At 44.7% G+C, this 24,836-nt stretch overlaps 1 protein-coding gene across 9 annotated transcripts in view; it reads right to left on the bottom strand.

The window, feature by feature from the left end:
• Positions 1–24,836, bottom strand: part of ADRA1A (adrenoceptor alpha 1A) — a 161,523-nt gene that overhangs the window by 74,370 nt on the left and 62,317 nt on the right. The window contains exon 3 of one of the 9 annotated variants that reach the window (XM_040490228.1): positions 7,846–10,059. The exons of the other annotated variants lie outside the window; for them this stretch is intronic. Within the exon in view, the coding sequence (XP_040346162.1) occupies positions 9,947–10,059 (113 nt within the window). The 3' untranslated portion in view covers positions 7,846–9,946. Of the gene's footprint in view, positions 1–7,845; positions 10,060–24,836 lie in introns of those variants that run through there. 9 annotated transcript variants of the gene reach the window in all.

Genomic DNA, 24,836 nt, shown 5'->3' with positions numbered 1-24,836 from the left:
CCTCTGCTAGACTCCATTCAACAACCTGCATCAGAGAGAAAGGACCCACTACAGCATACACGAGGCAACGTTTCTGGGGTTTGCCTGGGGAGCTGTAAGGTTAATAAGCCTCCTGGGTCTTCCTCATGCTCACCAAAGTTTGAGAAGCACCACTTTATTTATTTTTTTATTTTTGTAATGTTTATTTATTTTTGAGACAGAGAGAGAGAGAGGACAGAGCGCTAGCAGGGGAGGGGCGGAGAGAGAGGGAGACACAGAATCCGAAGCAGGGTCCAGGCTCTGGGCCGTCAGCACAGAGCCTGATGCGGGGCTTGAACCCATGGTTGGCGAGATCATGACTGGAGCCGAAGTCGGACACTTAACTGACCGAGCCACCCAGGTGCCCTGAGAAACCACCATTTTAGCACCTCCCACCCAGAGTGTCCCTGCCAGACGGCAACAGGTTGCTCTTGGATCCACTGGTTCCTTGTGGGGAGGCAGAAGACTAGGTTGACACCCAAGACCACTCTTACCAAAAGAAGCTTCGTGACCTATTCTGTCTGCACCCACCCTCGAACCTTGGAAGCAGCCGTGTACCCTTTTCTTTCAAAGAAAGGGGAGGACGTGGAGGAACTTGGCTGTGAAACTATGATGCTGTGATCTCATTCTTGTCAATCTGGTTCTGAGCCTGGCTTTCTTCTGCTGTCTCCAGAACCCCAAACTTAATCATCAGGACTCCCTGTTCTTGAGTGTGAGGATGACACATATCTGGAACCACAGGGAAATGGCCATGAGAGGCTGAGGTTGTACAGCCAGACAATATTCTTTTAATGCAAAGAAGGGAAGAGTTGACCAAAGGTAAAACCAGAGATGGTTTGCCTGGGGGGTGGGGAGGGGACAGCGCAGTCAAATCCTATCAGTGTGGCTATGGCAAGAGCTTGCAGAGATGATGGTTTACTTAAGGAATTAACAGAAAAATAAGCTGTTCTGCCCACAATCATCTCAACTGCCAAAACCCCAATTATTTCTTCCCCTGAAATGATCCTAGGAAAAGAACAGTCCAACTTCTGCCCCAGCGTCAACTACTCCCTCTTGACCTTGTGGTAACTCCTTCGGAATATTAAAATATGATTCTTTAGCCTCTCGAGCTGACCCGGGCTATTACAGTGTCTTCCCAGATGGGGTCAACTGGGGTCTCTCTCTCTCCATCTCTCTGCCTCTTTCTCTCTTTTCTCTTTTTCTCACGTACACGCACACACATTTTTTTTTCTCTCTCTCTTCTTACTTATGTTCACAATGCTAAAGAATTTGTCGAAAGCCCAAGATATTGGTCTTCCTATGAGTCTCACTGATGCATGTTACTTTCTGGACTTCAGGGGACTGAAGTCTTTTAAAAAGAAACGTGCTCAGGAGAAGGGTCGGTGGGGCGGGGAGACGGTGGGGCTCTGGAGCGTGGGTACCTAATCATGTATCCTTGGCAGCTACAGCAAGAACCCCTGCTGACTTGTCAAACTCTCACATGGACGTTAAGAAGATTAAGATAATAGCATGCCTAACATAGCTAATAAGAAAGATTTGAAACAATTGGCAAAAATAGATGCAGTTATGAAACGCTTATTAAGGGTTAATGATTCCATGTCACAGTAACGGCAATATAGGGTCGGCTTAATTTCACACACCGAGAAGAGAGATGTAGATGATATGGGGGCAGAAAGAGACAGAATCTGCAATGTTCTGTGCCCAGCGCCCGACGTGGCAGGCAGAGACACACTCGCCTGGGAACGAGCGCCGCCCCCCCCACCCCAAAACACCCTCATCACCGATCATGGCCAGGTTGGGAAGGGTGTGCAGGTCACAGAGCTGTCCGTTCACATCTGCTGTGTTGGCCACTGGAGGAGGTGTATCTGTGTGTCCAAACAACTTAAACAGACTTCCCTTAATTTCAGAGTAGTCACATCGACCTTCCCCCCTTTGTAGCCTGGGCACATCATCAACATGCCAGTTCCCTCCCTGTTTGTTTTTTAGGGACAAGAAGCACGTAATTCCACTCAAAGGGAAGTGGCTGAGGACCCCTTCGGGCCCGGAAGGGTGAGGAACACACCGAATGCAGCTCCCTCCCATGCCCATCCCTGCCTCTCCAGGGAGGAGCCCCTGCATCGGGACCCCTGTGCCCGGTGCAGACCGGACTCCGGGCAGGCAGGCTGGAGCACGAGGGGAGGTCCTCCTGGTCTCCACTCCGTATTTCTCATCCATTTAGAGGAAACAGCCAGCTGGAAGCCCAGGGACTTTCTCAAGCCCATTGGCCTTGTCTTTCCCTCACCAAACTCTCTTTCCTTTCAAAAGGGATGGGAGCAAGGTTCCGTCTGCAGTGAGAAATGACAAAGATCTGAGGCTTTTGATCCTCCGAAGGGATGCTCAAGGTGGAAAGATAAGCAGTAGGTGACTCTCCCACACTGCTGGCGAAATGGTGGAAGAGAGTCTTAAGAAGATTGTCTGCAACATGATTTAAAATCGAACGCAAGCATACCCTTTCCACGAGCAGACCTCCTCTCAGGAACCCATCTCACGGAAGCAGCAGCACTCACATACAGAAGCACCTCTGTAAGCCATGCGCACTGTTGGGAGGCAAAAGTCTGGAAACCAGGGGAGCACCCGTTGACAGAGGAGCCAATGAACGTGATAGACCCCAGATGGCTTCCATACAGAACTAAATGAGCAGAGGAAAAGCATAGACACAAAACACGTTGTGAGCATGTGGTTTCTTGGAAGAAGTCGGTGAGGCTGACGTTAGTGTGCAGGACAAGAGATGGGAAGGAACTGTGCCTCCCTCCGGCCCCTCCAAAAAAGAATAAAAGGAAAGGCTGGCACTAACCATTCAAGCATGTGGTGTAAGTCAGAGAAGCGGATTGACTTTTGGGGACGTGCCGTCAAGATCATACCTGTTGGGGAGAGACGTAAGCTGGATCTCTGCCAATCCCCGTGGAGCTGGTAGTGCTCTGGACAGTTATCCCGAATTAGGATAAAGACCAGGCATTGGACTCAGGCTGCTCCCGGGAAGGAGGCGGCTCCCATCAGAAGAGGGACAGCACCCGGACGGACGGGGAGCCCGAGTCAACCATCCAGCACAGGGATGGCGCTTTAGTCCTGGAGGGGAGGGGCTCGATGGCCAGGCACAGCAGCCACTGCAGGGGGCATCATCACATGTCTGAGTCTGTGAAATTATGGATACCGTGCGCACAGATGCACAAAGAAAAAGAGTAAAGAGAAGAGAGGCCTCTTCGATTCTCAAATTTTAAATTTATTCCTCACACGGACAGTTCTGAAGCCAAGCCAGCCTCCATACCAAGGGGCTGTGGAGTAGACTCCCAGCCTGGGCAATTCTGGTGGTAATACTGCCTGATGATTTCCCCTGACGTCGTTACAATGGAAACCAGGCGCCAAGCTCCCGGCTGAACTAATGTCCGCTCCTGAGAACTCTGACTGCCTTCTATTTTTGAATGGGTTGGAAATAGAACCAAGGGATAAATTTTGTCTCCCTTTTGCTTGTCAGGGTTGGGTACCTTGAAATCAAGCATAAAACACTAAGGAAAGCCCTCAGAAGGACAGGAGGGCAGAGCTACATAGGGGGCTGTAAACTTGAAGCAATTGTTCCAACCCAGCCCTAACTAGGAAGCCCAGTGGTGACTCAGGCACCCCTTGAGGCCAATTAAGATGCTATGAAAAATGCAGGAACTTCAAAATCGGACACGTAATGAGCCCTTCAATATCATCTTCTCCTTCTTGCACCATATTACTAAGGCAAAGTGGAGACAACGCATTCTGTGTGCATATTTCTCCCAAGATTACCTTCTGCAATCATCTAAAAGATTTCATTTCTATCAACAAGTGTTAGGAGAACAACAGAGAGGAAAATGAGGCTGAAGCAAAGCTTCAAAGTTCTGTGTTTCTGCTGATATGGAAAGAAAGATCCAGCAGCCCGTCCTCTTGCAACAGGATAGCCTCATTTAATTAACATTGTTCTGGAAAGAATAATGTAATTAGCCAAGAAAAAGGTAAGTTACACATGTTGGAAAGGAGGATGAGAGTTAGTAAATGTAGATGATTTTTGTATATCTGGATATCCCAAAAGAATTAGCTGGAAAAAGACCTCCTAGTACTATAATAGGAAAGCAAGAGGAAGCTGGTTGAACGTTAACTATATTAGAAATCTATAGTTTTCTTTTATACTAGCGATAATTAGAACTATTGGAATGTGATGGGGGACAAGATTCCATCACAGGAACAATAAAAATATAAAACACTTAGGTTTACATTTAACTGGAGATGGATAGAATAAACAAAGAGAAAGCTAACAGAAAACTAACTGCCTTCAACGAAGCGGGTTGGAAGGTTTTCATGTTGCAAAGATAGCAATTCCATTCATTTGAATATGTAAGTTAACAGAATTCCAACTAACAGTTTATTTGGCACTAGACAGTTCTAAATTTCATCTAGAGGAATAAATATGGATGAAAATCCTAAACGAAATGGGGGTTGTCCTATTAGATTTTAAGATACTCTTAAAATGACAGTAATTTATAAAATATCGATACCAAAACGGAAAGGCTGCCTGCTGATTGATCATTCAGCTTCCGATCCCTCCGGGCACAGAAATTAGCATCCTGTCTTTTCTCAGCTGACCATGGACTCTTGTCGGTGGTATTTCGCATCGTGGCCATCTTCTCCCAGGTCCTCCCAGCCCAGCAAAGGAGCCATCAGCCCCCCTGGTCCTCAACACCATCTTAGGAAAAGCAGTTGTAGCCCTAAGCTTTGGACCTTTGTTCCTTTTGATGATGCTGAGTCAGTCTCCAAGGTCAGAACATGTCCTCTGGTTGTCCCTCCAGGACACCAAACATCTGGGAGAGAAGTGACCCATCCAGTTGGAACCAGCCGTTCTGTTTTCCAGCTTCCTGTTGGCCTTTCACTGGATGAATAAAATACGCAGACTCTTACTTTAATTTTTCACTTGTCTCCTGGACTTGCGATGCCTCGCACACCAGACCTTCTCAAGTCATTTGTGTGAAGGGCTAGTTTTTTTTCCAAACGCGTCGTGTACGAGCACTAAGAGGAATAAATAACCAAAAAAAAAAAAAAAAAAAAAAAGAAAGAAAAGAAAAAATGCCAAGCAAATACAAGCCCAAATTTTTATTATATTCAACCGACATAAAATTCCTCTGTTATATGGCTCCAAATGCCTCGAAACACTTACTCTTTTCACAGGCCAGTGACAAACCATCAGTACCAGGCCACCTGCCACTGACTGTACTGTCCTAACCTCGTCATCAACAAACTGGCTGCCACTGTAGCTAAGGATTCTTCACACCCTGTGGCCCGTGCCACAAGACCATCTTCTACTTTTACAACCCTTTACTTTCGATAGCACTCAAATCCTCTCCCTCAAAGGACTCTCCAGCATCATTCTGAGGAATAACTGGGGCAACTTCTTAAGTTTTGGGGTTTTTTTTTACATTTATTTATTTTTGAGAGACAGAGAGAGAGAGAGAGAGAGAGAGAGAGAGAGACAGAGCACAAGTGGGGGAGGGGCAGAGAGAAGGAGACACAGAAGCCCAAGCAGGCTCCAGGCTCCGAGCCGTCAGGACAGAGCCTGACTCGGGGCTTGAACTCGCAAACCGTGAGATCATGACCTGAGCCGAAGTTGGATGCTTAACTAACTGAGACACCCGGGTGCCTAATTGGGGCAACTTTTAAACAAACCCCATTTGTCAGGCGAGTGATGCAATTCCTCGTAGACACTTTCAGCGATGTGCCCACCGTGGTAAGTGATGAAGCTGGAACTCACCTAAAGTGTCCTGATTCCTGATCGCGGGTTCTTTCCATCCCCCAGGGGAGCCGTGTACGTGGTGGTAAACGACAAGCTGATCCATTTGATGCGTTTATCCCATGGCCCTGGCTGGCCAAAAACACTTTATGCGCGAATACTGCCAAAGTCCCTTTTTGCCTTTCTTTACCCCATATATTCTTGAAGAAAGCTCCCCACTCCAAATTGTCCAGCGCCCTTGGGCTAATGGTATTGTTCCTACGCTGCCTCACTGTGTTGAGAGAAAAACTTCAAATGATCCATAATTTTCAAAAACAATAGCAAATCTCAAACCACAGCAATGTCACTAAAAACTCTCATTAAACTCTTCAAGAAGTGTAACAAATTAGTTAGGCTCCATGGCCACAACCAAGGTGGCCTTACTCACCTCCTAGCTGCGCTTCCAAACTGCAGGTGCGGTACGTTATGTAGGAGCAAATAAGCAGCCTCTGGCATCCCAAGTTTGTAAGTTAAGCTACGAAGATTTCAGGAAATTTTGAACCAAATCTCTGCTTATTATTCAGAAGGGGATGTGTTTCTCTGTCTTCTGCAGGAGGGGTCAGCGGTGTGCTTGGGGTGAGTGACAGCAAAGCTAAGTGCTCACGTCACCGCGGGGTTCATGCAGTTAAATGGAGTTCTAGAGAGCTTCAGGGGTGCAATGCTCCAGCTCAGGCAGGCAGCGTGGGGCAGGGGAAAGGCCTAGGTTCCAGAATCACAGGGTCCTAGCTTCCAACCCAGCCCTGCCACTCCCCAAATGGGTAATGGGCCTTGACTTTGGGATGCTAACAGAACTGTGATTATGGAACAAAGGTATATGTGTAAAATGGCTTAGCACATACATACTGGAAATTACTTGTCTTTGTAAATAGAGAAAAAGCGCACAGAGTTCACCTTCCACTACCAGGCGTCCGCCTGCATCTTTTCAAAAAGCCCCTCGGAAAAGATTTTTGATTTATTTTTCCTCCATACTGACTCTATCGTATTAAAATAGCTTCAGGTGAGGTGCAGAAGCTACATGAAAAAAACACAGTTAAAAAGAGCAGTGAGAGTCACATTAAAGTCTACAATAACCATTGGGCACTCAACTAGACAGCCTGAGTGAGGGCTGACTGATATCCACAGTGAGGATGTTTGCTAGGACGGGATAAAAAAAGGTTTGCTTTATGAAACAATTTTGCATTGGCTGTTCTGACGCCCATTTCAAGAAGCTAACTTATGTGGGGGGCTCAGTCGGTTGAGCGTCTGACTTTGCTCAGGTCATGATCTCACGGCTTGCAAGTTCGAGCCCAGCGTGGGGCTCTGTGCTGATGGCTCAGAGCCTGGAGCCTGCTTCGGATTCTGTGTCTCCATCTCTCTGCCCCTCCACCGCTCACGCCTATCTCTCTCCCTCTCTCAAAAATAAAGAAACATTAAAAAAATTAAAAACAAAAAAAAAGCTTACGTGTCTGAAGAAGATGTATTTCTGGCTCAGAGTGCTCCCACCTCTGCTGGCTTTGATCCCTATTCTAACACAATACCTTAGTCTCTGTCAGGGCAACTCAGAGGACAGGGGAAATAAAATCATCTTTAAGTTACTGGAAGCACCACAACATACAATAAGGACGTTTCGATTTTCTTTTTTTTTTTTTTCTTTTTTTTTGGCTTGAGTTGTCCCAGTTGGCTGTCTACACTGATCACAAGACTCCTGTTTCTCAGGACTGTGGAGAGCGAAGCCAAGAAACTGAGTACAAACCAGGACAGGCGTTCCATCACACAGATGTTTCACACCATGTTTTGTTTTCTGGAACCAAAAGACACACGAAGACGTAAGTTTGCAAGACCACGTTTGAGCACTTCGGATACCTGAAGTTTTTTTCTTTTTTTTTTTTTTTTTACCGTTTATTTATTGTGAGAGAGGGAGAGAGTGGGGGAGGGGCAGAGAGAGAGAGGAAGAGAGAGAATCCTAAGCAGGCTCCAGGCTCAGCAGGGAGCCCCACTCGGGGCTCGATCTCGCAACTGTGAGATTGCGATCTGAGCCGAAATCAAACAGCTGGACGCTCAACCGACTGAGCCACCCAGGCACCCTTGAATTTTCTCCTTTTATGTTTAAATGTTTTACGACAGGAGGCCCAGGCCTGTCTTTGCCTGCATGTACATCTGAAGAAGCAGACTGGGCCCAGCTGAAAGTCACTGATGCCACCTTCCTTCCGAGTGTCTGTGGCAGGGGGAAACCCCAAGCCCTCGGCTCCGCTATTCATACAAAACGTGGTGCAGTTGGTCGGGTTCTCTGCGCTCTATGTTGAAAACAGTTTTATCACCTCACATGTTGAACCGGATTTCGGGTCTCTTTCATTTACTTCCACAGATGTTTACTCAGCACTTACTACTGCGCTTAGGCCCAGAGGCTTCCGAGCTGATCACGACTGACTCAGGTTAGGCCTGTAGCATACAATTCAGAGCTTACGAGACAATCATCCAAGTGGGTCCTGTCGTTCTGCTGATGAAGACGAGAGGCCTGGAAAGAAGAAACCTTCCCAGAGTCACACCGTAGGCGAGCGTGAACCGTTCAAAGTCACGCTTCTACGTGAGGGCAACTCAAGAGTTTAAAATCACAGTTACAATGTCGGTGCCATTACTATCAAAGAAATGGCTGAAAATAAAAGGACGACGTGCCAGTCCCCTATCATGTAGCTTCTGGACATAGCTGTCAATTCATTTCTCCATCTGGATACAGCATAGCAGCTGTCTACACGCCGTCTGCACACGTCTACTCATCTACTCGTCTACACGCGTCTACTCGCTCAAACTGCCCGTGGATCTTCCAACTTATCCTTTGTTTCTGAAGGCAGAGTCAAGGCCACGATGACCCTCACTGTGTTCTCAGCTTTATTCTAGGTGAGTCAGATATGGAGCCCTGAATAGCAGAGACTGGGTTTTCACACTCAAGATTTTTATAATCTAGGGAGACACCAAGCCAGACTTGCATGCAAATGTGTGTTAATAAAGTCCGTGTTTAATTATGGAATGTGCGTATCAATAATGTTAGCAGTCTATGGCTCGTGCTAGTCAAGTTGTGTCTTTTAGGAAGCCTTTTGGACACCCTGCCCCCCAAATTGGAAAACCAACCTCTTCCAACTGTGCCTTTGTGCTTATCGTGACCCTACATGGGGCTCAGTTATGTGTCAGTCTCCACGTTGAAGTCAGGGTCCGCTTGTATCTGCCACCCAGTAGGCTCTCAGTATGTTTCTTGCATAAAGTAAATAAAAGATATTTTGAGATCCTAGTCCACTCTGGGGTAGCTTCCCAGAAGAGGAAAGCTGGGATTTATTTTAAGACATGGAAATGCTTTGGTGGAAGGAGGCACATTTCTTCCTTAGTTCCCTTCACTATGCCTAGAACATGGGAGCAGGGCTTGGGGTGGGCGTAGTCAGAAGGGCTTGGGGGAGAGGTGAGGCAGACTGTGCCTGCGCTTCTTCCATGACCAGAAAGAAGTCCTCAGGGGCGGGCTCGCTCCACCAGAGTCAAGGGTGAGAACAGGAAACGAAGTCCTGACCCTCGACCCCGCTTCACCTGCACCCTCCTACCATATGTTCTCTGTACGAGACGCCATTGTACCAAACTTTGCAGTGACCTTGGGAAATCACTTCCATCTGGAAGCCTGGGTGAGTCACAGGAAGGCAAGATGAAATTCTCCAGTTTACATTTGGCCCGGACTGTCACATCTGCATTTTGACCCTTATGAAACGCTATTACCCAAGAACATACGGATGGCTGCAACATCGTAAATCAAAAGCCTTGCGGCTCCAATTCCCTTCCAGTGCACACGGTTAGACATAGAAGTCACAGTTGCTTACAGGCTGCAGTTGGACTTTGAGAAAATGGCAGGCTCTGGAAAGCTCTGGGCACTTGGTCAGGACAGTAGCAAAGTGCAAGGGTTTGGGAAGGTAGTGGTTGGGTGGGAGAGTGTGTTGCACGCAATTTTTTTCTTTCTGGTTTTTGTCCCAGGAGATCCATTTGATATTGACACCTGAACTTTGTAACATAGCCGGGTCCTGCTCCACTGGCTTCTACACAAAAAAACATGATGCAAAGCAGCTGGGGTAAAAGCAGTTACCATGGAAACCCCAGGCTTTAGTTTGGAAAGTAAAAGTGATATTTGTGATGACCGCAGCTATGGTTTGTACCGATGCGCTTCCCGGGAAGTCTCTTTTTATCCTGAACTTTAGTATTCCTTTCTTTCCCGCCTGTGGAATTTGGCAAAAGAAAAATTTTAAATCAGATAGGAAATATTACCTTCCCAGTTAAATAGCTAAAACAGGAGACCTTGATTTATTCAAACCATATTTGTTGAAGACAGATTTAACTCTAAATGGGGAAACTGCTTAAAGGTCAAGTTTTGTCTTGGATACTTTGAAAGAGTTGCTAAGCATTTTGTCCCCCAGGAAGGCTGCGCTGACACCAGGAGGTGTTACTTGTTACTTCCCCACAACCATTTTCCACCTCTCAGGAATGAGAGGAGAATTACGGCCGCAGAGAGCAAACACATCCTTTTGTGGGCATGATCGCAATTGTGGTCAAGCCGGTCATGGCAGCAGGAACAGACCGGTCGCCTTAGAGCACTGGCCTGAGATACAGAAAACATTAAGGGCATGGGCTGGGGCACCAGAGAGAGCCAGGATGCAATTCCTACTCTGCCGCTAGTCCTTGCTGCATGACCTTGGGTAAATTTCTTAACCAGCCTCTGCCACAATTTCCTCGTTTCTGAAATGAGAATCAGAAAACCTACCACTCCAGTTTGCAAGGATTAAATAAAATAATGCACACAAAGCATTTAGCATCAGCACGTTATAAACTATAATGCAAAAATGAAACCAAGCTGGAACCACTGTTTACCCTCTAATGGCAAGGAGGGTGGATGATCTTGGGTCAGTGGAGTTGCCAGTACCTACATAACACTCGTGGATACATGCACGCACGTACACACATGCAACTGTATACGTCGATTTTAAAAAGCAGCTCTTCAAATACAAGCGTAATTACCGATCTTTATAACTAAACAGTATTGAATTAATTGCCCATATGTTCACAGTAGTATGATGAGCCCTGTGCAGCACAAGTAAAACAAAGCCTGTCCAGGGGCGCCTGGGTGGCTCAGTCGGTTAAGTATCTGACTCTTGATCTCGGCTCAGGTCACGATCTCACAGTTTGTGAGTTCAAGCCCAGCGCTGCACGGGCTCTGCACGGACAGCGCGGAAGCTGCTTAGGATTCTCTCTCTGACCCTCACCTGCTCGCTTTCTCTCTCTCTCTCTCTCTCTCTCTCTCTCTCAAAATCAATAAACATTTAAACAGCGAAAACAAAAGCGGAGGCTGTCCTTGTTCTTAACAATCCTAAACCGATGACACGGACATGGACAAAAAAACAGGTGGACGGGTATAGCTGCCAACAGTCTTAGAGAAATCTAGAAAGCCAGGTAGAGACACTATGCATAAATGCAAAGGTCTAATGCATGAGGAAAAAAAAAACAATTAAAATTCAATCAATCAAAAGGAAGAACCAGGTGGAAGGGAGGTAGGGAAGACAGGAGGGCAGAAGCAAGCAGACCAAACTGACACATTCTCTGGCTTGAAGCAACTGGTCCATCTCAGAGCGCAGTGGCCACAAGCCTGGCCCAGCTCCCCCGATGCCCGTCTCTGAGCCCCTCAAAATCCAGCCCGTCTCCTCGTGTTCCCTGTCTCATTCCATCTCAAGGGCATCTGGTTGTCACGGGTAGCCTCTTACCCGGCCCCCGATGATTCCCTCTTCTTTTGTACTCATCTTCCCTTTCTTGGAGAAAAAAAAAAGCAATGATGGACTATGAAGCCCTCGGCAGTGACAGTTCTTGTTGCCAGGATTTTCCGCCACACTGAGCCTTCCACTTTTCCAAACCTCAGGAGAGTGTTGCTTGTTCCTCTTCTGTTTCTCTCTCCCAACTTCATACCTGTCCCTAAGCGCAGCCCTGGGCCCGTCTCCTTGTCGGAGGGCCCACTGGCAGCACCAGTTCCCCAATCCCATCACGAGGGCTGGCCCCTCACCAAGACGCAGATATTCACCACTGATCTCTGGATCAGTCGTGTCCAACTGAACACTCTGAGATGATGGAAATAGTTCGATGCCGGGGCACCTGGGTGGCTCGGTCGGTTAAGCGCCCGACTCCGGCTCAGGTCATGATCTCACAGTTCGTGGGTTCAAGCCCCGCGTCGGGCTCTGCGCTGACAGCTCGGAGCCTGGAGCCTGCTTCGGATTCTGTGTCTCCCTCCCTCTCTGCCCGTCCCCCATTTGCGCTCTGCCTCTCTCACTCTCAAAAATGAATAAATGTTAAAAAAAAAAAAATTGAAAAAAAAAAAACAACAGTTCGATGCCTACACTGTCCAGTAGGGTAGCCATTCATCGTATGCGAATGAGCATTTGAAACGTGGTTAGCCTGGATGAGGAACTGAATTTATAATTCTCTCTTATTTCCATGAATTTAACTCAAATTTAATTCGCCACATGTGGCTCGTGGCTACCACGTTAAACAGCACAGTTCTACATAGTTTCACTACAGCTCCGTGATTTCAGGTGTGATCTGGTCACAGCTAAAGGCTTTCCAGAACGTGTTCCTCCCCCTGGCATCTCTGTCTGCACTCTAGGCTCAAATGCTACCTTTTGTTTATCCCATTCCGATTCCTCATAAGCAGCCTCTGATTCCCACTGATTCCCCCTGCAGGCATCCCGGCTCTCGGCATTGCCCCTCTGTCCCCCGGCCACACCCTATCCAGGTCCTCGTTCAGACCTACACAGTCAGCTGGCTCTCTCACTTCAACACGCCCTGCCGTCGCTGCTGATCTAACCTCTCTCCAACACTGCTCCACCACGTCACTTACCTGCCTCAAACCCGCAGTGTGGTTCCCCACATTCCCTTAGTTCAAGGCCAAAATCCTTGTCTGCTTTTCAACAAAACACCAAGAGAACGTGGTGCCATGAAGCGTGGTCATGCTGCCTTCCACGGTTCTCCCTGCACGCACACACAAACACACACGCACGCACGCACAACTACCCTTTCCAGGCGGATCATCTCACTAGCCCATGGACATTCCATGCTCACTCCTACCTTGGGGCATAGCTTTGCAAATCCTACCTTTCAAGATCCAGTTGAAGACTCCCTCCCTCCATAGACATTTCCAAGCCCTGCCTGACACACCTCGCCTCTGAATTCCTGGAACATTTATAGGGAATGCCATCTTGTCCTGATAATTACTGTTTCACGGGAACTATCCTTTCCTTCCCAATTAGACTTCAAGGCAGTGAGTCGTTTTCTTCAGTAACCCCTGTAAGACGTAGCTCAGAACGGAGCGTGAGGTAGATGTTTAGTGCTTCGTGAACACTTCTCAACTAATCGGTATGTTCAGGATAAGAGCTGAACACGAAAACGTCTGAGAACTCAGTGAACATTAAACTCACACCGTTCATAATCGACTCTCTGCTCCCCCTCCTTCTTGGCAGCTCCCTCTACTTGTCCTCGCCTTTTCCAGCTTCCATTCCCTTTTGTGTCTACCTCTTCCAGGAAATCACATGAGCTAATCATGACAGGTCAGGGTACAGAGTGTAAGAGTTTTCCATCGTCTCCTGGGGGGGGGGGGGGGGGGCCACGGCTGATGCTGCTTATGCCATATAATCAACGTGTGTCTGTTGAGGAAGTCACGCTATAGAGCATAGCGGTAAAATCATGACAGATCTCTGCTTCTTACGGGTTTGGTGTCACTGGATGAACTGTTCAACCCTGATGAGTCTCACTTCTTGGGCAGGTAAAACAAGGATAAAAATACTTCATTGTACATTTACAGGGAAACCACAAGTTAAATAAAATCACACTTGAATAATGGGCTAAAGATAGAGGATTGGATATGCCAGACACAGAACCACATGGATGACCGAGGCGTTTTCATTTTAAAGAATGATCTAGAAAAGCCATGTTTAACCCAAAAGAACTCCTTAAAGTGGAGTTAGTCTGTGTCAACTAATCTGAAGGAGAAGGAGCATCTGGAAATCACATACAGCCCACGACGGCGGCACAGGGCCACACGGAGGTGAGAGGAATCTGAGCAGGTCTGCTTCCTCTCGGGAGTGACGAGGCGGAACAGAACTGTGAAGGGAAAAAAGCAGTCCTCATACAGAGGCCAGAAAGGACAGTGGCTACCCAACAGCAGGAGGAAAAACACTCTTTGGCTTATCAGCCACAGAAGCTAAGCAGGACCTTGAATTCGGGGTAGCGATTCCCCTTTCAGTTTCTCCTGATAATAAAAAGGGGCTCAGGAAAATCCCTCCCAACTTTTTACTGCCGAAGGTCACTTTGCTATGTTTCCCCACAGAACCTATGCTCTGAAAAATTTTAAATGATATACAGTAGACGAAGGGCCTACGTATTGACCAACACAGATCAACTGTGCTGTAGATGTTAGTTACATGAAACACATGACTATGTGTTTCTCATATTTTTCTATACACTGTACGTGTACAATGGGGTAGCAACCTAATGCGCGAATATAAAATCTATAAAACCTATTCTGTACTCTGAAATCTAGATTTTCACAGATCTCATAAAATCTGTAGAACCATGTGAGTCCAGATTGGGCTCTCTGCCAAATGAGTTCTGATCAGGCTAGGTTTTTGGCCCTAAATTAGTAACGTCGAACTCTTTATCTTCAGAGTTTTTGGACTTAGGAATTCCAAAAGAATTGTGTTTATACTACTCTATGTAGTTTTCTAAAAAAGAGGTAGTCTTTTTGAAAGATTCCATTAAGCTTTACTAAATGTAAAAACTAGCGAGTAGCAATTTCAAAACTTACTACGAAGCTACAGTAAGCAAAACAGCCTGGTACTGGCATGAGCATAATAGATATCTGGAATATGGAAGAGAATTGAGAATCCAGAAAGGAATCAAGTTGTCAATCGTTAACTGAATTTTGGCAAGGGTGTGAGGGAAAGAATAGTTTCTGCAATAAGTGGTGCCTGGGCAGCTACATTTCCACATGCACAAGAATGAACTTGGAACCTTACCTCACACAAAATATAAAAATTAACTCAAAATGGATCCAAGGCCTAACTGTAAGAGCTAAAATGATAAAGCTCTTAGAAGAAAGCAGAGTGAGGGGCGCCTGGGTGGCTCAGTCGGTTAAGCGTCTGACTTCGGCTCAGGTCATGATCTCATGGTCCGTGAGTTCGAGCCCCGCGTCGGGCTCTGTGCTGACGGCTCAGAGCCTGGAGCCTGCTTCAGATTCTGTGTCTCCCTCTCTCTCTGACCCTCCCCCATTCATGCTCTGTCTCTCTCTGTCTCAAAAATAAATAAACATTAAAAAAAAATTTTAAAAAAAAAGAAGAAAGCAGAGTGATAAGTGTGTGACCTTGGATTAGGCAATGTTTTCTTAGAAATGACACCAAAAACATAAGCAACAAAAAAGAAAAAGTAGAAAGATTGGACTCCATAAAAATGAAGACATGTGTCCATTAAAGGACACTCTCAAAAGAGTTAAGGACAATCCATAGACAGAATGTGAGAAAATGTTTGCACATCCTATATCTGATAAGGGTCTAGTATCACAAATATATAAAGAACACCTACAATTCAACAACAAAAAGACAAAAAACTGAATTTAGAAATGGACAAAGGACTTGAACAGAAATTGCTCCAAAGAATATATGCAAATGGCCATCAGGTACCTGACAAGATGTTCAACATCATCATTAGTCACGAGGCAAATGCAAAGTAAGACCACAAGGAGATACTACTTGACATCCACTGGGGTGGCTGTAATTAAAAGGAAGGAAAGGAAAATAAGTGCTGGTGAGGATGTGAGGAAACTGGAACCCTCAAACAGTGTGGGGAGGTATATAAAATGGGGCAGACACTGGGGAAAAGAGCTTTTTGGTTCTCCGATAAGTTAAACATAGAAGTACCATATGACCCAGCAATTCCACTCTTAGGTATGGACCGAAACGAATTGAAAACAGGTATTCGAGCAAGAATATTCACGGCAGCACTATTCACCAGAGCCAAAAGGTAGATACAACTCATATGTCTATCAGCTGATGAAGCGATGAATAAAATATGGTATCCAAACAATGAAATATTATCCAATCACGCAAAGGAATGAAGGACTGATATGTGTCACAATACGGGTGAAGCTTGAAACTATTACACTCGGTGAAAGAAGTCAGACAAAAAGGTAACATGTTATATGTTTCTAGAATTATTTGCACTTTTGAGATTAGGCAAACCCAGACAGAGGAAATCAGACTGACAGTTGTCAGAGGCTTGGGAGAGGGGAAATGAGGAGTGACTGCTAACAGGTACAGGATTTCATTTGGGGGTGGACATGTTTTAGGAGTCAGATAGTGGTGACAGCTGCAGATCATTGTCATTGTACTGAATGTTACTGGATTATACCCTTTAAAATGATTGACACGATGAGTTTTATGCTATGTAAATTTTACCAAAACACAACAGTGGGTAGACAACTATTAGCTTTTTAGGGACCCTGAGGCATCTGGAAACCTTAGTTTTTTTGGAATGACTGGCCAAGATGTTGGAACACAGTAAAAAGAATCAAAATTATTGACTATAATTAAACGTGTTTCTAAAGATTTTGATAGATCTTAGGAATTCCTGTCCTATAAACCAGGGTTTATCGGTCCCGGCACTATCGTCATTCGGGGCTGGTCACCGCTTTGTGGTGGGGCTGAACTGGGCACTGTGGCGGGTTTAGCAGTATGCCTGGCCTCTACCCACTAGATGCCAATAGCCCCTCCCACCCCAACTGGGACACTGTGACAACCAAAAATGCCTTCACATGTGGCCAGATGTCCCCGGGGAGCAAAACTGCCCCTTGTTGAGAACTACCAGTTATGACTTCCACAGGACAGTTTCTTTTTCTGGGATTTCACCTTTTCCCAGAGTCTCCTCTGAAAGAATCCACTTCTGCAACTGTCCTTTAGTTATTTCCTAAGGACAGTGAAATCACGTTGAAAAACAACACAGTTGTTGACTGCAAGTAAGTTTCAAAAAAAAAAAAAACCATTTCTCATTATAAGGGATCAACTACGTGATCAACTCACAAGCAGCAGGTTTCTCTAGGGCAACTACACGCCCTGGCAATAAGCTAAATGTGGATAGCACGCGCACACACACACACACACACACACACACACAGAAGAAAGAAAAAGTTAGTGTTCGACATTCCTTTTTCAAACCCTTTTTGGTTTTTTTTGTTTTTTTTTTTAATTTTTTTTTTCAACGTTTATTTATTTTTGGGACAGAGAGAGACAGAGCATGAACGGGGGAGGGGCAGAGAGAGAGGGAGACACAGAATCGGAAACAGGCTCCAGGCTCCGAGCCATCAGCCCAGAGCCTGACGCGGGGCTCGAACTCACGGGCCGCGAGATCGTGACCTGGCTGAAGTCGGACGCTGAACCGACTGCGCCACCCAGGCGCCCCTTCAAACCCTTTTTGGGCAAAGACTATGGGTTTGCCAGCATTCCAGAATAATGACAGCTGATGTGCCTTTTGTCAACTATCCCTCCTTCCCTTTTGAAAATGCAAACCTAACTCTTTCCAGAACCTCTTCTGATACCCTTTACTGAATCTGGAATCCGATACCCTTGGCACAGACAGCAACCTGTGCCCCAGACCCCCCCTTAGCGGCCATTGCCAGGGAGGCGAGGCTACGGGTCCACGATGCCAGTCCCCTATCTGTTTCATATCTTGGACTTCTGAATATTCCATTTGAAGCTGGAGTTTCATTTGAATTCACGCGAACAAGGAGTTCTGAAGCTGACAAGTTTGAAAGCCACTGGCCCCGCACAAGCCCATTTTACTACAGATGAGGAAACAAAACCCAGGCTTTTGACTCCTGGCTGGACCACTCTCCTCTCTTCCAGGGAAGCCGGCCAAGCAGCTCCAGCAAGATGTCACTTCACCTCTGTTGTGCCTGTGTTTCTGCTTCTCTGCATGAGCACCCAACTTCTTACAGGCTTGTTCTGGGAATTAAAATTGAGGCAGTAAAGTGGCACAGGAGCACCATTGCTATGGACTGAATATTTGCGTCCCCCTCCAAATTCACATGTGGAAGCTCACCCCAACGGGACAGTATTTGGAGATGGGGCTTTTGGGAGGTGATTCGAGTTAGATGAGGCCATGAGGGTGGGGACCTCATGATGGGATTAGTGCCCTTGTGAGGAGACAAAGCTCGTCTTTTCTCTGCCACATGAGGACACCCCAAGACACCAGCTGTCTGTGAACCAGGAGGAGAACCAAGCTCCTGACCGTGCTGCACCCTGATCTTGAACGTCCCAGCTTCTAAAATTGTAAGAAATAAATGTCTATTGTTCAAGACACCCAGTCTGTTACAGCAGCCAGAAGTGACTAAGAGAACTATCTATCCCATCAGATATGTGAATTACTTATTTCTTTTTCCTAGGAAGAGACGTGTTAACTCTTCACATGATTCTTTTTAAACCTCATATGGGTCAGGGTCACGAGAGAAGGCTTGGCCTTCTGGACTATCCAAGGACTCTGCCACTGTCTGATCCCACGGGTATCTTCCTCTAACTGCCCCGTCTGGAACCACAAGCTTCCATGGTGCCAAAGGAAATGGTCACACACGGGGTTGGTCTAATTTCTGCTTCACACGCTGATATCAATGGAAGAGGTACCTGAGCCTAGGTGGTGATGTCAAGGTTAAGCTGAACTTCCTCATCCCCTTTCTAAGTTCTTAGTAAATCTAAAAGAATGCACACAGTTGATATTTTATGGTGATTTATCACCGCCGAAAGACACTAAGGAAGGGCAATATCCATGAGCCAGAACCTCTGAGAAATTTCTGGCAATTACAGGTTGGTTGGTCATGAGTAGCTTCAATGAAGGACAGATAAGTCCTCAGTTAATCTCCAGAAAAGAAGGTAAAGGTAAGAGGTTTCCCAGTGGCTGCTCGGTGATACCCCCAGGGGCTTTGAATAACGGATGCTGAAGACACAGGTAGACCAGGGGGGGCTGTTCAAAGACAAATCTCAATTGTACTCAAGTGTCTGAGAAGAGTATGAATGCTGAGGTTCACAGGGGGCGGGAGGCCCCTCACTTTTCCCAGGCAAGGTCAGCAGACAAGTAAGGGGAGGCTCTCCTGGATGGGGATCCCAGGGGGCCAGTCATGCCACCCGGAGGACAGGCTACCACACCCCCTGTGCCAAGCAAACAGGACAAAGAAACCCTGCTCCGTAAAACTGAAACCTTTTCCTTCTATCTCCTTCTCTACTCCCTATGGATACACAGGTCTGTACCTTAGCCAACCTAAACCACCGCAAAGATCATTCGTTTCCTTCTCCCCTTGATCTGGGTCTGAAAGATTTGCCCAGGGACCCACCCAGGTCCAACTAGAGCCCATTTCCTGTTTCATGACCAGTTCATCCTTAATGAAGGTTGCACAAAAAGAGAAGGATTACTGCTCACGTGAAAGGCTTCAGCTGTTCCGTAGATGAGATGGGTCTGAGAAGTCAGAGGGACGGTCCACCTTAACGACGGTAATCCGGAAGAAAATCTCTAAATTGCATTGAAAGGGGACGTAAGGGGTTTGTAGAGTGAGTGTAGTTAAGAGTGACAAGAGAACAGTGTGCCAGTAAAATGGAAAGCTAGAAAATATATACATATCCAAAGAGAATACTTGCCAAAAAAAAAAAACCAATAGGCTGACGTTAAGTCGTTTATAAAGCACAAAATACCAAGAGACAAAAGAGTAACAACAGTATTTTCAGATTAAAAAAATATATATGGACAGCTGGGTGGCTCAGTCGGTTAAGCAGCCAACTCTTGATTTCAGTTCAGGTCATGACTCACGGTTTGTGGGTTTGAGCCCCAAGTCAGGCCCTGCGCTGATGGTGCGGAGCCTGCTTGGGATTCTCTCTGTCCCTCCACCCCTCCCCCCCACTTGTGTGTTCTGTCTCTCTCTCAAAATAAACAAATACTTAAAAAAAAAAAAGAAAAAAAATATAACTCAAGTTCTATACTCCAAACAGTTGCCGTGCATGTGTTTAGGCTCTGGCATGTAAGAGCTTAGAAAATATGTTTTGCCTATGTTTTCACTGATAAAATTTTATTCGGTCTTATACTCTGCTATAGTAGCAAAGTAAATACTTTAAACCTTGTGAGCCATGCAGCCTCTGAAGCAACTCAAGTCCGCCGCTCTAGTATGGAAGCAGACATGGATGGTGTGGAAGCCAGTGGGCATGGACGTGTTCCAATAAAACTTTATTTACAAAAACAGGCCATAGTTGGCTGGTCTCTGTTTTACATGATAGACAAAGCAAAATCCAGAGCCCATGAGTGAGTAAATCACAGTATAAAAGGGCGATTAGTATTACTAAACTAAATTATAGAAAGAAACAAAAAGCAACGTAGGTAATACAATCATTTAATGGCAATACTCTAAATCTAAAGTACAAATATTAACCCAAGGATGTGAATTTCAGGAAGAAAGGAAAATCAAAGTGTGCTAAACTTCTTTCCTTATGTGGGCAAAGGTGACTGACAGAAGTTGTGGTAAGACACAACTGAAGGTTTAAAAAAAAATGCTTCTGAAAAGCTCTAAGATAACTTCTCATAGAACTAAAAATAGGAGACAAAACGTTTCCAAAACATTGCAGAATTAAAAGGCAAAGGGGAAAAAAATGGTTCAATTTGCAAGAGACAGAAAACAAAAAAAAAGGAAGAAAGTATAAAGCAAGAGGACAAACATCAAAGCAAATGTATCTGTTACAATCGCTGGAAATTAGTTAAATCCTTACTAGGAGACAAATACACAGACTAGACAGACACATAGACCATAAAAAATTTATGTGATGCAAGATACACAACCTGATACATAAAAAGGCACGCAAAGGTATGTTGGCAAATGCAAACAGAAACATATTAAAGATTACAGTATTAATTTTTTATATGTACATATCAAGGAAAAATAAATAAGACAAAAAGTCTATATTTAATGGAGATATTATTGACTCAGTCTTTTAGGTATCAAGCAACTACATCAACATACATAAAGAAAACCTGTTAAAAATAGAAGAATAATTGGAAGACTTCTTCCCAGTAGCAGTGAGAATTTAACCATACCTCCCACAATATTTGACAAATGAAGTAGATGATGAGTAAAGATAGAGAATAGAAGGTCTTAAAAACACCACTATTAAAGTTTCGTTAACATATGCCTATTAAATATGAAATCTATTAACGCCGCTAATTATTGATCATATATTAGGTCATAAAGAAAACCTCCATAAATTCCATAAGCCCGAAATTATTTAGTTCACATTTTCTGACCACCATGCAGTAACTCTGAAACTGATTTTCAAAAGTGGAGGATTCAAAACACCAGTTATTTGTAAGTTAACAAACAACAAGAACACCACGACGAATCCTCTTCTTTCCACACAGGACAAAGGAGACATTAACAGTGGAAAGACGGAACAACCCAATGAGAGCCCGGCCGAGCAAAACATAGGGCAAGGAGCTTAAGCTTGCTTAAAGGAAAAGGTACAGCTTTGACTGTCTGAATCTTAGGCAAGAAAGAATTAATGTGCATGAAGCAAACATTCTGCACAAAGTTATACAAAAGGGCAAAATATAACGAGAAAAAGTATAAGAAAGAAATTTCTACAGATTAAATTATTGCGCCAGAAAACAGATTAAAATGATTAATAAATCCAGGTCATGGGTTCCTAGAAAAATCTAGTAAAATAGACAATCTTCCAGGGCTATCTTGGTGAAGACAAAAAGAGAGATAGAGAGAGAGAGAGAGAGAGAGAGAGAGAGAGAGAGAACATAACCACAGGATTGAGAAATGGGAAAAATAGAAAATAAATGAAAAATTAAAGAATTTCCTGGAGAATTCTATTGTAAAAATGTTAAGCCTCAATGAGAAGGAAAATGGAAAATAAGAAAACAAAGATTATCAAATCTGACAATCAAAATAGACCACTATCCATGGAAGAAATAGAAACCAGTCTCCAAGAATTGCATCCATAAAAGGAGCTGTGCCCAAATGTTTTATGGGCAAGTTCTTTCAAATCTTGAAAGAACACATAATTCTTATGCTATTTAAACTGTTATGGACGGTAGAAAAAAAAAAAGAAAAGTGTCACAGTTGGCTTTAAGATGTTAACATAAACTTGATACCAAAATGTGACCAAAACAGCATACTAAAATAAAACAATATAGTCACTTCACATAGAAATATAGATGCAATCCAGAAACAAAATATTTAGTATAATTCAGTAGCATCAAAAAGAATAATGCGACTGATCAGATAGAATTTAATCCAAGAATACATGGATAGGTTAATACTGTGAAATAAAATTTATCAGATCGGTGTCAGTGATAAAAGCTGATACTGATGCGTATCAAAAAAGGAGCATTTGGTAAAATTAAAAATTCAGTTTTGGTAAGATTTTTCTATAAACTACAGAAAGGTACTGCCTTGGTATGAGGAAATACGTTGATCTAAAACCAACAATGGGTGCCATATCTAGTGTCGAAACACTGAAGCAGCCTTTCCCAAATCCCCTACAATAATCACTTTTCCAGGACATGTTAGCAAGTGCGATGAAAAGTACAATGTAAACAATCGTTCAAAAGTCATTTGGGAAATAAATGGAGTGACATGTCATATTTCTCAACCGGAGGTCTTGGCATGATAAAGATGTCACTTTTCAAATTAATCTATACATCCTAATCAATCATGATCGACCCGTGACAGGATTCGTGTGTGGTGGGGGCCAGTGAGTGACAGGGTGTCACTTGGCAAAATGAGTCCAGGGTTCTTCTGGAAGAATAAACGTGCAAGGATGGACGGGATAGTTTTGAAAAAGAATATTCTTCCAGGGGTCTTAAAACAAAAACTATTAAAATGTATTATGAAACCACAAGAGTTAAAATAATGTATAGAACTTTCCAATCACTGTGATGTATACCTGAAGCTCACATATGGTGTATGTCAACTATAATACTACAATGAAAAGGGAATAACTGATTTTAAATGAAAAAAAAAAAATCATGGGGCACCAATGCTAGAGCAGAGAGACAGGTAAATGGAACAGAAGGAGTCCCAAGATTCTTTCTAATATCACAAAGGTGGCTTTCCAAATAAGACAGGAAAGGGTAGATTATTCACTAAATCTCTCAAGAATACCTGGCTAACCATTTCGAAATCGATACAGTTAGATATCACCTACCAAAGTGCAAAAATAAATTTCAGATGGGTTACAAATGATGCCCTAAAAGAACTAGGAGAAAATAGAGGTTATCTGACTGGCATCGGGGAAGCATCTCTCCAAGCATCCCCGAGAAGGCACAATTCATGAAGGAACAGATTAAAATAGGTGACTACATAAAAAATTTTAAACGTCCATATATTTGCAAAACCCACAAAAACCATAAAATGTGAAAAACCCAATGGGCAACATAGTTGCTAATGTATGTACAAGAATTATAATATCATTAAATACTCCTCATCTTTATTCTCATTTTAGTAAACCTCTCTGTCTTTCTGTCTGCAATCCATTTGCCATTGCTATTCCACAGATGGTGGATGCCACCCTGGAAAGGAGGACATGATTCAGAGGAGCGTCCCATTTAGCCAGAAAAAGAAAGGGAAGGTCTTCCCCATCTACCCTCTATGGGTGGACCGTGCGGGGAAACGGGGAAGGAAGTAGTGGGAAGAGGCAGTTGGATGTCTGCTCTGAGCTCCCCTCTCAACAAGGACCTTGGAGCATTTAAGAAAAAGGTGGGAGTGAAGGTGGTTTTTCCCACTGTCCATTCTGGGCATCTGGGAGATGGCACGTGACAGGCCGTACCTATGAAAGTCACAGCCAGCATGTGTGAGCAGAGAGCAAGCCCAGTCAACGCGCCTGTGGTGTGGTACGGAAGGCACCCACGGGACTCTCCATGCCTTCAGACAGGGGTGAAACAGTGTTGAGGATTTTAGGAGCAAGAGGTGATCAAGGGGGGGCAGTCGGGACAAAGTGACTCTCTGGCCAATGGCAACAGAGCAGATATCTCCCCAGCCAGGAATGAATGGAGTCACAGGCCAAACCTTGAGAGTCTGAGGTCCCAGGGAGGACTCCGTGGGGCTGGGTCATCAGGTGGAGTAATGGGCCACCACGACCAGACTCAGATTCATCAGGGCACAAGAGCATGGGCTGGGGGCTAGTGTTAAGTCCCTAGACTACACCAACCTCCCCAGTGCAGGATACTAAAAATCACACTTAAGGGTCAGCCAAGCACCCTAATTTCCTATCTACATACCCACAAAATCGTGTGAGCCCCTGGACCTGATCAAGTTGAAGGCAAGTCTGAAAGGCTTGTGTTATTCAACAGAAACTGAATATATAAAGACATTGCTTAAACGATCGGATCAGGCAGAGCTTATCGGATTTGACTAAAATTGTGTGTGTGTGTGTGTGTGTGTGTGTGTGTGTGTGTGTGTGTTTCTGAGGAAGTTCATGAAAAAGATCGCATCGGTTTTTGGAAGATAAAGAAGCTACATTTTCTCAGCACTATCTGATCATGGCATGAGAAATAAACTGGCAACCGGGTATATACTACAGATAAGTGATTAATGTCCTCAATGTATAAAAAGAGCTTACAAATAGAAAAGAAATAAAAAGAAATGGAATTATAAAAAGTGGCCCAAAAGCACAGAAAAGCAATTTCACATTACAAGAGTCGAAATACAAATAACTAATAAGAAAACAGGGGGGACTTTTTCAAGTAGTAAAGAAATACTTGGTTTAAAAAGGAGAAGCTGCTCTGAAAACGTCCAGCTGGCCAACCAACTGGCAGTGTTAAAATACAGCGAACCTGCTAGACAAGGAAAATGCCTTAGAAACAGGTCCTCACATCCGAACCTGAAACCGTGAGGCCACAAAGCACAGCAATGCCTGAGTCCCTTAAGTGTCGCCTG

Source organism: Herpailurus yagouaroundi, unplaced genomic scaffold, assembly GCF_014898765.1.
Source record: "Herpailurus yagouaroundi ecotype Mexico unplaced genomic scaffold, PumYag 181, whole genome shotgun sequence".
In the NCBI taxonomy this organism is placed as follows: domain Eukaryota; kingdom Metazoa; phylum Chordata; class Mammalia; order Carnivora; family Felidae; genus Herpailurus; species Herpailurus yagouaroundi.
The sequence above is the reverse complement of the archived record's forward strand: the minus strand, read 5'-3'. Positions and strand labels throughout refer to the sequence as shown.